Source organism: Marmota monax, unplaced genomic scaffold, assembly GCF_021218885.2.
Source record: "Marmota monax isolate L192 unplaced genomic scaffold, Marmota_monax_Labrador192_F-V1.1 WCK01_AAM20220418_F8-fsc00010, whole genome shotgun sequence".
Classification (NCBI taxonomy): domain Eukaryota; kingdom Metazoa; phylum Chordata; class Mammalia; order Rodentia; family Sciuridae; genus Marmota; species Marmota monax.
Window position 1 is genome coordinate 13,997,966 of NW_026692321.1, and position 14,450 is coordinate 14,012,415.

General features: G+C 41.4%; 1 protein-coding gene across 1 annotated transcript in view; it reads right to left on the minus strand.

Moving 5' to 3' along the window:
- The window catches only part of Apob (apolipoprotein B), a 40,487-nt gene that overhangs the window by 17,171 nt on the left and 8,866 nt on the right, over nt 1-14,450 (minus strand). The window contains exons 9-23 of the mRNA XM_046441334.2: nt 13,968-14,187; nt 13,011-13,238; nt 12,656-12,773; nt 12,398-12,544; nt 11,465-11,676; nt 10,955-11,192; nt 10,223-10,399; nt 8,675-8,866; nt 7,615-7,782; nt 6,926-7,137; nt 3,923-4,105; nt 3,235-3,356; nt 1,718-1,928; nt 972-1,147; nt 657-844 (exon numbers count right to left, since the gene is read on the minus strand). Of these exons, the coding sequence (XP_046297290.1) occupies nt 657-844; nt 972-1,147; nt 1,718-1,928; nt 3,235-3,356; nt 3,923-4,105; nt 6,926-7,137; nt 7,615-7,782; nt 8,675-8,866; nt 10,223-10,399; nt 10,955-11,192; nt 11,465-11,676; nt 12,398-12,544; nt 12,656-12,773; nt 13,011-13,238; nt 13,968-14,187 (2,792 nt within the window). The remainder of the gene's footprint in view (nt 1-656; nt 845-971; nt 1,148-1,717; nt 1,929-3,234; nt 3,357-3,922; nt 4,106-6,925; nt 7,138-7,614; nt 7,783-8,674; nt 8,867-10,222; nt 10,400-10,954; nt 11,193-11,464; nt 11,677-12,397; nt 12,545-12,655; nt 12,774-13,010; nt 13,239-13,967; nt 14,188-14,450) is intronic.

The following is a 14,450-nucleotide window of genomic DNA, read 5'->3' on the forward strand; positions in this document are numbered from 1 at the left end:
AATGAAGTAAAAGTTAAAAATAAGTTATAGTGATGGGCATGGTGGTGCATGTAATCCAAGTGGCTCAGGAGACTGAGGCAGGCAGATCATGAGTTCAAAGTCAGCCTCAGCAACTTAGCAAGGCCCTAAGAAACTTAGCAAGACCCTGTCTCAAAATAAAAAAATAAAAAAAGGCTGAGGATGTGGCTCAGTGGTTAAGCACCTCTGAGGTCAATCTCTGGTATAATAATAATAATATTTATTATTATTAATAATAAATAAACAAATAAATAAAATAATAGTAATTAATAATAATATATAATAATTATTATTATTAATTACAGAAAATTATGATTTTGGGCTGCCAGTCACTGATCTCTTCCCTTATTTTAAGAATATGTAACATAGACTCCTAGCCCATGTCTTGAAGTTTCTGTTCATATATGTAGACACAGCAAACTCTTTTGCTTATAGCATTCACTGGGTATTTATCATATTCAGCTTTGTGTAACTGGAGAACTAAGCATGCTTGATGTTTCTTTTCTCTCCAGAAATTCCTTAGGTGCAGGAAGCATGCCTTAAGCATCTTTGGATACCCTCATACACCTATCTTAGAGTTAAGAATGTGATTAGCACTTTTAACCATGAATCTATTTTGCTGATTGATTCATACTTACAACTCTTAATTTGGATCCCATCTGCCGGAAAGTCATGTCTGTTTGAGGAACTCTGTTATCTGGGAGACTACTGGCATGCAGCAGGAAGGCTCTATAAAAATCAGAGAGATCCACTGGGAAATTGGAGGCAACTTTTTTGGTATCCACATTGGTGCCTGTGTTCCATTCAAATTCAATCTTCTCCTCATCTAGAAAGGCACATATGAAATAGTTGTCAGTGGTACAACACAGGTCAGCCTGTGTCCATGGCACTTGGCAGTTACACTGAAGTACACAGTGCCCTTGGAAGTGCTTGTGGGAAGAAGAGGCACATACCATAGCGCCAGGCCAGTCTCTTGGAAACTGTTGAGCCATAAGCTGTAGCAGATGAGTCCATTTGGAGGAGCAGTTTGGTTGGGGACCAGCGGGTCAGGATCTCACTTCTGGCTTCTGCTTGTAAGCGGGGTATGGAAATGACACCTTTGATTTTGCTTTCTTCCTTAGTGTCATAACTATGGAAAAGAAAATCATTTGGCTTCAATGATTTTTCCATTCCAAGGAGATATGCAGAATTCAACAGTTAGGAATTACATTTTTTAGTGATAAAAGTAAGATACATTAATGGGTGAAAAACAAGGCCACAGACAGACCAAATGCATTAACTTCAAGGCTAATACTCAGCAAAAGTGCAGGACTTTGCAGGGAACAGATGAACTTTTTGAAAATTGTTTCAATCTGCTTTGCTGTTTACGAACTCTTGGCCTTGGCCAAAAGATTAAACTGCTCAGAGCTACCATTTCCTTATCTATAAAATAGGGAAATTCATACCTACCTTGCAGTTTAAGGTGAGGACTCAGAAAATTTTTTAGTGTACTGAGCACAGTATTTGATAAGTGGATAATAAGTGCAAGATAAATAATAGGAAGATCCAACTAAAAATGTGCAGAGGGTCAAGACACTTGAGGACGCTGTTTGCCAGATGATAGATGAGGGATGCATTTGTCTTAGTTTAAAGCTGGGGTAAGAAAGGAAAGAGCTACCAGGGCCTACAGCTCAGGTAGGATCTCCCATGCCTTCCTTACCTTATGTGGCCCATCAGAGCGACTTCAGTGATTTTCTTATTCTGAATGTCCAGGGTGAGTTTGTAAGACTTTTTGTCCTGAGCAGACTCATCACTAACTCTGAGGACTGTTCCAAGGTCAACATTAAGATCTGGAATTTGGATTTCACTGAATAAAGTTCTACTCTGCCGATTATATTTGAACATCATTGTAGCCTCTGTATGCTTCACACCTGAAAATGTACAAAATAATTAAGAGGGTGTGCTAAGAGAATCTACTTAGAGAAGGAAGGAAAGGATAAGGTAGAGAAACCCTGGGTACTCGATGTGCTTAAACAAGAACACAGTTGAAAATTTTACCTTACGTTTTTAACTCTGTGGTATTCATAATTCACTCAACTTGCAAGTATTTACTGATGGTGGATTATATTCTGGGCACTGCTCTTGGCATTGGGGAGTCTGCCCTTATAGAGTTTACCTTCTAGTAGGGCTGTACAGACAACAGGCCAGCCAATTACTTTCATCAGATGGTACTAAATGTGAAGAAAAGTAAAACTGGATATGAAGATGAAAGAAACGGATAAAAGAGAAGCTATTTAATATGTGGTGGTCAGAGAAGTTCTCTCTGCAAGATGGGTATGTGGGCAGATACCACAATGAGTAGATTGTGGGGATGCACCATGCCAGTTCTGCAGGGAGCCTTCCAGGCAGAAGGTTGGATATGCAAAGGCTCTGAAGTAGGGATCGCTCAGCACATTCAGTGTTTGGAATATGGCCAGAATCTGACCACTTTTCATACCTCTTCTGCTACCACTCTCATTCAAAGCAACTACATCTCTTGCTTGAATTATCGTTGTAACCTACACATCAGTGTCCTTTCCTCTTTTGCAACCTTTTGCCAACATAAACATAAACCATGAAAAACCTTCAGTGGCTTCTTATTTTATTCACAGAAAAAGTCAAAGTTCTTACCATGTCTTACAAGTCTATCTCTCCTCTACCTCCCCTTATTTCTCTGATTTCATTTTCTATCACTTTCCTCCCGGATCTCTCTGCTTCAATCACGTTGGCTTTCTTTCCTTTTTTCAAACTTGGCAGCCCCATGCCAGCCTTGGAGTCCATGCAACTGCTGGCGCCTTAGCGTATAACACTCTTGGCACAGGGCTTACCTCCCTCACATCTCCTTTTGTGTTTACTTTACCAGTGAGACTTTCCCTTTTTGTTCCCAGAATCACTCCCTTCCCCAACTTTTCTCCTCCCCAACACTCCCAGCATTCCCTAGGCCCATCTATGTTCTGTTTTGGTCCCTACCATGGATTGACAGCTCAAATATTTAATTGTTTGGTTGTTTACTGTAACTTCCACAAAGATAGAGACTTCAATGTTCCCTGTTTGAGCCTCAGCTCTCAGAACAGGCCTGATACTTAGTTGGGCACTCAGTCAATATTTGTTAAATACGTTACATTACGTATTTCTCCCTTTGAGTCCTGAACCTGAGACTGAGGGTAGAGAGGCAGCATCCTCTTTTTGTATACTCACCTTCTGCCTGAATTATGAACTTCAGTGTGTCCACCAAGGCTCTCTCTTCCCTCTGGAGTTCATAGGTTGCACTGGCAGAATATTGTTCCACCTCTCCTGTAGGCTTCAGTTCCAGCTCATATCTAAAGAAATTACAGCGAATGATGGCAATAATATCCCCCAACAATTCAGTATCAAGTGCAATAAAAGTAAGGTCCTTATTTTAACCTTATCTCTTGCCTGTAACTAATAATGATCTTTATGATCCCTTCAGTTCCTCCCAGAGCCTAAGACAAGGACAAATCCTAGGATTCCCAGGCTTTTGTACAAGTACAGGAACAGCTGGCTGGCCCTGTCAGCAAAAGCTGACAACAGAATGGGTGAGGGGAAGAAGACAGGGGACCCTGAGCACTGTGGAGGCTTTGGGCATGCTGGTGAGCTCTAGGAAGCTCCTACCCATGGGTCTGGAGGCTCAGAAACTCTGACGATGAGGTAGGAGCAAATTGGAATGTGCTCTGATCTTCTCATCCAGCACATGAAGGGAAAAGAAGTGCTGGCCACACGACCACTATTTTAAATACCCAAAGGATGGTATAAGCCCCTAAGATTGACATAAGGCTACATCATATGGCCTTTTTCTGTTTGCCCTGCCAGGTCGCCACAATGTGGATGGCAAGCAGATTCAGGCTGTGCACTGAGCATCTCTCACCTGGTGTCACCTGTCAGTGGGTAGTAGGAGGCAGACTCGGTGGAGCTGGCGTTGGAGTAAGCTCCTGTGGTGCAGTAGCTGAGTCCAGTGACAAAAGGCCTGCAAGTTGACCAGGACTGCCTGTTCTCAATGAGAGGAGGGATCACTTCTGTTTTGGTGGTGGAGACCAAATGCAATGTGTTGCTGGTGAAGGATGAAAAATCAAAGTTATCTTTAAGCCAGGAATTCAAATGAACAGGGAGATCAGTAGAGTAGAAGTGGGAAATCAAAGGGGAGGAGGAGGGAAGGGAAAGGGGAAGAACTGGGAAATTAAATTGACCAAATTATACTAGGTGCATGTATGACTACACCACAATGCATTCCAATTTTATATATAACTATAATTCATTAATTACAAAATGAATTTAAAAATTAAAAAAAGACTAATAAAGTAGAGGAAAGGGATCAGGGGAAGGATGGGAGAGAGGTTAGTGCTGGGAATTGAAATGGAGAAAACTATGTTATATATTTATGAATATATCAAAAGGAACCCTATCATTATATATAACTATCATGCACTAAAATTTTTTAAAAGATTTAAAAAAATGAACATCATTCTTTTAAAAAATAAACATAGTTCTTACTATACACATGCTCCCTTTCCTCCTATCCACCTCTGTCCATACCCATCTTATTTGATTTACTGAGAAACAAATGGTGACTCTTAGGCTTCAGACATTGCACTAATTTCTTTTTGTGCATTACCTCTGATCCCCACAAAAGCAGGAATAGGATTCTCATTTTACAGAAGAAACAACGGTTCAGAGACACTAACTAACTCGTCACTGGGACTGAACTTAGGGTGCTCCGTCCTTCATATATGATACAGGGCAAGAGGAACCCTGTCGGTCTTTCATGTGAAATCTCTCATGCTCTGCTGGCTTCTTTTTTACCCGCATTAAACATGCATAAGTCTCTTCTCCCATTCTCACACTACACACACACACACACACACACACACACACACACACCCCTCTTTCTTTCCCTTGTCACCTTCTCTCATAACCCTATCAACAGGGTGTTGGCCTTTGTGGGGTTCTTCCAACACACTTCTTGCTGAACTGTGCTCTGAATGTTACCCTTGTCACGTTTCTGAAAATGCTTTCATCAATATCTCCAGACCCCTTCATGCTCCTAAATCCAATGAATCTAGTGAGGCTTTATCATCTCTGACCTCTCAGGAGCATTCAGTAGACTTGTTTACTTATGGCTACATCAAGATGCCAGAATCTTTATCCTCTGAAAAGATCATGGTACCCTCCTCTTATATATGTACTTTAAATTAGTGAAAATACAAGGAAGTTAAAAAATGTCCCCGTATCTTTGAAGGATGCTTTCTTTTAAATACTCCATCCTTTCCCCAGTATTTTTTTTCTCATTGTTGGTGGTTCCCCAAGACCAACCTTTGCTGATGGGCTGGAGTCCTACATGCCAGCTGTGGCCTGCCTATGGCCTGTTCTAGCCTTTAGTGTCTTCTTGGCTTCTAGACCCTTATGGCCTTGGTTCTCCGTCTACCTCTCTGGTTGCTCTCTATACCAGCTGCTATTTCCTCGCTATGCTATATACTGGTGATGCCCAACTCCGCGACTGAGCTCAAACCTCTTTGCTAGGCTCAGGGTCATAAGTCCATCTGCCACCTAGATAGTTCTAGTTGGTTGTTTCATAGGATATAAATACAGCACATCCAAAACTGAATTTGTCATCTTTCTCTAACCGAACAGCTCTCCCTCTGTAGTTCCTATTTAAAATGAAGGTCACTCTGCTTCCCTTCTCTCTTCCCTTATACCCATATCCAGTCAAGAATCAAGTGCTCCTGATTCCTATCTCCATGCAATTTCTGATACCTCTCACTCCTCTCTGCAGACCATGGTCACCTCCAATGCAGGCCATTGTCACCTCTCACACATATGTATTTTAAACAAACTCTTAAATGTCTTCCAGTCTTGCTACTTTCCCACATTTTCCACCCTGGAGTCAGAGTAGTTCATCTAAAACACCAGCCTTGCCTTAGTTATACTCTCCTTTTCAACTCTTTTGCCTTCAGAAGAGTCTGGGTTCTTTATGGTGGCTGAAAAGGTGGTCCATGGTTGCCCCAGACCCCTTTCTCCCCACCACCGCCAATTATGCTCTCGGTGCACTTTAGCATACTCAATTTCTTTCAGTTCCATGAACCATTTTCTTTTTTATTAGGCTGCTATACATACTTTTCTCTGCCTAGAACACTCATTTCTTTTTACTTTGCTTGGGTCGGTCTCAGTCCTTCGCAGCAGATCAAGTGTACCTGTGTCAGAAAGCCTGCTCTGACTCCCTCAAGTTTCACAGTATTGTAATATTGCCTCTAATCTAGCTCTCACTCCATTGCAGCAGTTTTCTCCACTGTACGTCTCCCTATAAAGTTAAGCTATAGAAGCCCAGAGACCTAAATTCTATGTCTGAATGAGAAAATTAATGTGTTCAAAATATCAAAAACTAAGGTCAATCAGTGGTGGAGGATATCATTGAAAATGGAACTCTCAACAGAGGCTGAATCCTATAATCTATCATGGTTTTTCATGCTTTATCCACTGAGCTAGCTACCACAAATAAATATGGCCTTTGGTATTTTTCCTAGAGAAAAATGTTCATTTTTTTTTCAAGGGAGATTTCTGTAGAGCTAGTGCTACTTCATTCTTTAAGCAATCAACAATAACAACAAAATCCTCCACAGCAGAGTTATGACCAACTAAACAGATATTAAGTCTCAATGAAGGATGATATAGGACAATTTAGTAAAATGTAGAAAGGCAATTATTTTGTGTGTTTGCATCTAGGCTAGGTTAAAAATAGGTAATCAAGAATCTTCCTTCCCTCTTCTGCTTCTCTGGGACTAGAATTTTCCCTGTTGGTTATCTAGCCTGACCAAATCCTACAGATATGTTTTCAATTCTTTGAAACTGGCCAGGCACACCTGGCTGAAAGAATTACCTGCCACTAAATAACTTGACTGGCCTCCTTGGAGAAGGAATGATGAACTTCAGTTGTCCAGTCTTCAGGGTCACACGAGCCTCCAGGCCTGACTCATGGAAGAAGTTGGTGTTCATTTGGACACCACTCCTGGCAAAGCCAGGAAGAATGATGCCCATATTTGTTGCAAACTCCACAGTCATAGAGGGCTTTACCAACAGGTCAGCCTGCATCTGCAAGTCAGAAAACAACCTATTCAGTATTGTTAAATTCCTCAGTCCCCTGGTTGTCAGATCAACCCCACCTTTCCCATCTCTGGGCAAATATCTCTGGATAACTTGCATCTCAGGAAATAGTATTGTGATTTATTTAGAGGAAGAAAGCCCAGTGCCCAGTTCTCCAGAGCCAGACTTCACTATGAAGGGCTAGGAAGCAACTTAGACAGAAAGATGATCAGAACACTCATTTATGAAGCAAACAACTGAGTTTTCATCTTATTGCCATAATTCAACTGGCGATGGTAAGGTAGTGCATGCTGGTGGAACCCTAAAGATTTTCATAAAAATTAATGAGGTGATTACTAGGATGATGTACATTGTTGTGAACTAGAAACATGTTTTTAAAATGTGAAACATTTAAAATGTCCTCCCCCCCACAAGAGGAAAAGAACAACACCCACTTATTTGCAATCAATGTAAACAGGGTCTTACATTGGCTAGTTCCAGTTTTACTCCAGCCTTAGTCCCAGGGGTGATGACTCCAGATAAGGACACTTGCAACTGTGACCCCACTCCAGTGGGAAGCTCAAAGGCATTGTCCATAAAGATGTAGTGAAGAAACAAATCACTCTTTGAGCCTTCCCTTATGGCCTGTCCAATCTGCAAATTGAACAGGGGAGAGTAAATTAAGCCTTCTATGAGTGAGTTTTGTCAAATGCAACCTCCCAAATATAAAGGAATAATTTCTCTTTATCCAGAAAAAAGAATTAGCATATTTATCTGGATAATTTCATAAATAAAGGTTAATGTTACTCACATCAATGCATTTGGATATATGCAATTGCTCTGAATTAAATATCATGTTCAACTGATGGTTCAGAAAGTACCTAGGAATAGTACAGGGCCTCAGAGCCTTATAAGCTCCAAGTAAAATCTATGGCTTGGCTTAATTCTGTTTTCTTTTTAAAAATCTGAATGTAAATGAGAGTTTACTTGAAGTGTATTATATTTTGGTAAAATTAATTTTAAATAAAAAAGCTCCTGAAATGATGTACATATTAACATACATGGTTTTTTGTTTTGTAACATTTCCATAAAATAACTTCAGTGTTTTTTTAAAACCAACATGAATATTTATTTAATCATGGGGATATATTTTCTCTTTTATTAGTAAATTAATTATAATAAAAATTGTGGCAAATATTTAGATAGTGTGTTACAGTTGGCCAAACATTTCTTAAATAATCATTGTGTCCTTTTAATATTAAAAGTAGTCTTTCTTGCAGGTGGAGGAAGGTATTCTTAACAGCATTTTCTAGAAGATCAAACTAATGCTCTTAAAAGTACAGCTAACATTATGAATAGCTTCATTTCTGAATGCGCCAATTCCTTGTGAGTTAAAGATCTTCTTCATTGAAATTCAGAGCAAACTTGTATCTTTGAAGGAAATATAGGCACTTTCTCTGCTCTGTGTGGCAAGGATCTTAAGGGAGTCTGGGAGATCTAGGAGATCTGCTAATCTGTGGGCCCTCCGAGGGGCCTGGTCACTTACCAGGTGTTGGATTCCCTGCAGCGTTTGAACACCACTCAGCAGCAGCCTTCCCAGGAGCTGGAGGTCTTGGAGCCTGACAAAGCCAAGCTCTTCTCCCAAGATGCGGAGGTAGGCTCTGGCTTCTGGGATTTCTTTGGATTTCAAATCATTGATCAGCTTTTCAACGATGGGCATAATTCCATTTACCATGTCCTGGGATTTTAGTAACACAATGTTTAGTGAGAGGTCAGCTTTGTCTGAGGGGGATCTGTCTCCTGCTGACATGACTGGCCTAAACACAAACTCTGGAGCTGGGGCTTTAGGGAATCAGGTTCCTTTTACTGAAAGATAATTCATCTAAACAAAGATCAAAACACCTGAGATCTTTTCAGGACTAGTAGTACTTTCAAAGCTGTCCTTAACTTGAAAAAAAACAAAAACAAACATGCAGGAATAGTAAGGGGAATCCCTGGTCTCCAGGATTCCAAGATCCACAGAGCTCCTCAGGATTAAAAGACCTCTGTCCCACTTCCCTACTCAGCCCTCTCTGCTTCAACTAAGGAAGAGTACCGGGGTTTTCTAAGAAAGTATAGTTTTCTTATAAGTAAGTCAAGAGCTTGTAGACCTGTTCTTCTTAGAGACAGGAAGAATTCTATAGACCAATGCACAGATATTGTGAAGGAAAAGAAATTGCTAGACCCCAAACATATCTAAGGATATCGACTTCAAGTGGAGGTTGGCAAATCAGAAGATGGAAATGAGACTATCTGGGAGCAAATTATTGCCCTGTTCTCAACCTTGAATGTACACACAAGTCCCCTGGGGTCTTATTAAAATGCAGATTCTGATTCAGTAGGTCTTTGTGGGCTTGAGGTCCTGCATTTATAACAAGCTATCATGTAATGTCAATCATCAGACCACATTTTAGATAGCAAAAAATTAAAGACTAAGAAGCTGCAGATATACAAGCTAGTTTGTACTCCTTCACTGGGGACTCATTGCCAGCCTCAGAATGGATTCTGGTCCCATTAACTAGTGCACTGATATGAGTGATAGTCAAAGGAAGCAGCTAATAATAAAGAAATATTTAAAAAATAACAATTTAAAACTTATAATAGTAGCTTCTTATTGAGTATCCGAGACTGGTGTCAGGCACTGTGCTTAGCATTTTATGTACCTTATTTAATGTAGTCTTTAAATAACTTTGTGAAGTGTGGATTACTATTAGTACCCTGAGGGTGCAGGAACAGACATATATAGTATTAACTAACTTGCCTGGAATAACACAATTTAAAGACTGAGGTTAGAATCAAACCGAGGTCCCATACTTTATACTCTTAATCATTTTGCTAGAGTGCCCCTAGTGAGTCTGGTTCCTGGACACAATGCATTTCCATAAGGCCCTTAACTGCTGAGGATCCTGGACCCTAGCCCTGTAGGACTGGTTAATACACATCCACAGTTGTTATTTCAGTTAGATAGGACCTTGATGACTTCTGTGATTAGAAAAGAATGTTTTTGCACTGAGACCCAAATCTTTCCTTGAGAGAATACATATCCAATACATACCTGCTCATGTTTATCCTCTTTGATATAGTCAAAGTGGTCCACCAAGACTTTGGACACACGATCAGGCACTCGACCATTGACCCAATATAAAGCCTTGTTGACACTATCTGGAAAAAATCCTTTCTTCCCAAAAAGAGCTTCCAGTGTTGGCTCAAAGCCTTTTCCTTCTAAGCCAATCTGAGAAAGAAAATCAAGCAAGAATATGCCACTGGGTGTTCTGGCTATACATCAGTCTCCCATTCCCCCTTTTATGTCTACTTAATTAAAAACGTATTTGATGAACACTGCAGGGAAGGAGCTGGGCTTAGCATTTCACAGAAGTTCTCTATTTAAATTTCACTAGACTCTTGAAGGGTAGAACTCATTTGCCTTTTTCTAGAAAAGACGGGGATGAGAGGATAAATAATTAAACTGATGATTCAGAACTTGGAGAGGATTTAGGGTTTGAACCAGAAATGATTGGTTAGCTCAAGTATTTCGTTGGACTTTGAGTTGAAGGGCTTCTCTGAGACATCTACATTTCCATTAATATAAGGAATAATGTTTCAGATGACCCCTAGTGGACAGAGAGGAAGGCGAGGAAGGAAGGAAAGAAAAGCCTCAAAATGAAGGTACCAATCCCTTGATGATTCCTGCTCCTCCCCAGGCTGGTTCACAGCTCCCCTGACTTTGTATTTGTGGTGTACAGACCAGGCAAGAGAACTTGAGACTCTTCTTTAGTCTCACACATACCTCGACGAGGTCAGTTGGAGCAAATCCAAAGACAGTGAGGGTTGTTTTCAGCATGCTTTCTTTAGGAAGGTAATTATTCGGATCAAAGATAAGATTCCCCTCAATTTTGGCTGAGACTGGGTCAAGCGATGGAAGAGAAACAGATTTAGAAAGGTGATAGTTCCGAGAAAATTTTCTGAAGTCCATGACAGTTGGAAGTTGAGATTCTTTCAGGGCTTCTTTCACTAAATTTTTCAGGCTAGATGAAAAGAAGAGATATACTTTGAGCCAACATACCATGTGACTTATTCATCATCTCATGCATCCTGAGCAAATATGGATTTCCAATTGCTACTAAAATATATGGGGTTTCATTTGCCCCAAGACTTTGGCTCAGGGTCTGCTGCACACTCACATGCGTTCCAGAAGAAAGCACACTCCATAAAGGACAGACAGGGCCTGGGCCCGAATGGAGACTTGGAATTCCAACCCAGGGCCCTCTGTAGCAGATTGGTGCAAGGGATGACTTACTCTTGGATATCCAATTCTTCTGAGTTCAAGATGTTGGCAATGTGGGATGCCACAAAGTTCTTCACTTGCTCATTCTGTTCCCGTGGGAGAATTCGGGCAATTTTGTTAATATCTGCCTGGGAAGGCCCCCTCATCAGCATGAGATAGGCAGCCAGTCGCTTATCCACTGGAGCAGCACCATCCACAAAAGTCTGGAGAAGGATCCCCCTGACCTGTAGCCAAAAGAGGCAACTGTTTATCAGGACACAGAGCATGCCTGGCCAATACTGGCATGGTCCGCTAGCTCTTTCTTAACACAAGTCTAATCTCTCTCTAATAACTCTTCAAATAATGCTGAATCTTCTTGCTAGTGTTCCTTAAAGCAACCAGCTCAAGGCTGGGTTCTCAGAAGATTCCTATCAAATATGTGCTCAAATCAATTGCATTAGAATACATAAATTTTGACCAAGTGATTATTTGTTTTGCGATCTGCTACTAAGTGAAGACAAAATTGTTTTGTCATGAATTATTTCAATGTAAGAATGAAGGTGGGAAGGCACAGTGAGATTTTGGAGCTAAAAAAATAAGGCGATTTCAAAAGCTGTGGAGTTTCTGCCACCTAAGGTAGGAGGACCAGGTTCACTATCTCAGTTTGGTGCCACTGGAAAAATCAGGTATGTTTTCTCAAAATAAAAGTGATGGTCAATCTGGTAGTAGGACATGATATAGCAAAAATCTCATGTTCTTTGTGAGAGAGGAGTAGCAGCAAGTTGACTATGTTTCTCATCCCATATACCACTAGGCAGTCAATAGGCTCATTGAAGTTTTGCAATGAGAAAACAGTAAAAGAAAGTCAGCACAAGAACGGGATTTAGAACCTCATTCCCCTTGTACTTCCCCAGACCTTGTTGATCAGCATGGACTTTCACTTTCAAACACCCATGTGCACTTTACCTCATCTCTGAGTTCCATCTTCCTCAGGGCCTGGATAGCAGCTTTCTGAATCAGCAGCGATGGCTTTGCACTTCTGATACATTTCAGGACTGAAGATTTGAGTCTCGGCATTACCTGTTCCATAGTTCTGCCCATGTTTCCAATGACCTGCATTGAAGAAATGAAATAAGAACTCATCACAGCACAGAAGGAGGAGTAAAGGTTGTTCAAGAAGGGCATTGCTGAAATGATGCATCTTATACAGAAGACTAAAAGTACCCTCAGGATCAAATAGGTGTGATCTTCATCCCCAGTACACTCATTGCGAATCTGTTCCAACAGGTAATCAGCAATGTCCTGAAGGTCCTGGGTCATTTCCTGGGTCATCTGATGATAGCTACAGAATAAGAGAAGAGTGTTAACATTCTCTTAATTTGGAAGGCATAGATGAGCTTTCTTAAAATCCAAACTTGTGTTTGTTGATTTCTTATTCCAAGTTGTTCTTCTCAAAATGTCCAGTAGAAAAGAGTGAGAACTAGGGTTAGAAGGTAGAAGGAGGGGTGCCATGTCAGTACAGAGAGGCGGGATTTTCCTCTGCTCCCAGGTGGAGAAGAAATTCAGTGCAGAGACTCACTTGTTGACCACATGGCTCAGTGCATAGAGGGTGGCCCGGCTTTGCTGCTCCCTAGCCACGTTGAAGATCTCTCGCAGCCTCTGTGTGGAAGGCTCTGGGATCAGGGCCACCAGGTAGGTCACAACATCTATCAGGAGGGGGTGAGCTTTCTCACTTTTCAGCCACTGGAGGATGTGAGTGTAACACTGGGGTTGTCCACACTGAACCAAGGCTTGCAAAGTGATGGGGCTGAGAAGAAAAGAGAGAGTTACACAGAGCAGCATCAAGGTGGTGAACCCTCTTTGGTCTGTGGTGTGACCTCTTCCAGGAGTGCCCTATGTCTCTTATTCACTGTCTAAATTCAAAATCCAACTCTGAGCCCAAGAACCATGATCCTTCCCTAAGAAGAGTCTTTCCACTGGAGAAACACTGTGAGAGAAATCTGAAGAACAACCTCTAGGCCTCAAGCTGAAAGGGGCATGTTATTACTGCCCTTTGGTCAGGACATAGAACATGCCTGGCCAGCACTGGCCTAGTCCATTCTGGCCTCAGCAACTTTTATGACATTCAGAGCACCTGGATTCCATCCCTTGAAGTACAGAGAACACACATTATTTTGTTTGCCTGAGCTCTCTCCCTTCTAGCTTGTAAGTTCCAGAGGGCACAAACTTCTTATCTCACACTCTTCAAGGAACCCTCTAGAAGCACGGATGAGAAGATACTCATCAAATGAGAGGTGCTACCTCCCTCTGGTTTTAACACACAAATGCGTACCTTCCTCGAATGCCCTGTGTGTGTGTCTTGCCCTTGAAACTCTAAGCATCTTAGCTGATATTTCTCTGCCCAGAAGACATTAACTGTTTGACTGATTAACTAGATTGATATTAAATGGTTCCTGAGGTTCTCTGACCAAAGTTCAAAAGTTCTGACAGCTTCCATAGGTTGTCTGAGACTGAGCTGCAACCACTGAAGACCTACCTGGACACCTCGATCAGCTGTGGCAAGAGGGATTTGACTGCCTCTTCATTGAGGCCTCTCAACTCAGTAACCAGTTTTTTGAAGAGATTTGCTCTCTGGGCATTCTGCTCAGAGATGGATAGCTTTTTCAGTTCCTGGAGTGTTGTCAAGACAGCCTCGGCCTGCTTTGGTGGCAATGTGGATTTGGTGCTCTCGAAGGCCAGACCCACCTTCTCAGTACCTAGAAAGTGCCAAAGGAATTCTTGGTTATTTCTACATCTCAACCATGTCGTCAGCTAATAGAAACTAGGGAGGTACTAGCAGGTAGAAAAGAGAAGAAAACAACTGTCTTCTTAATGCCTAGTAGCTATGTGGCTCTGGGCTAGGTGTTGTTAATTGACTCACCACAGCATCCCTGGGGGTTGGTATTATTCCCCAATTTAAGAAAAAGGAGCTAAGATCCAGAGGTGAGCAATTTACTTTGAGAGTCCTTACACAAGAGCT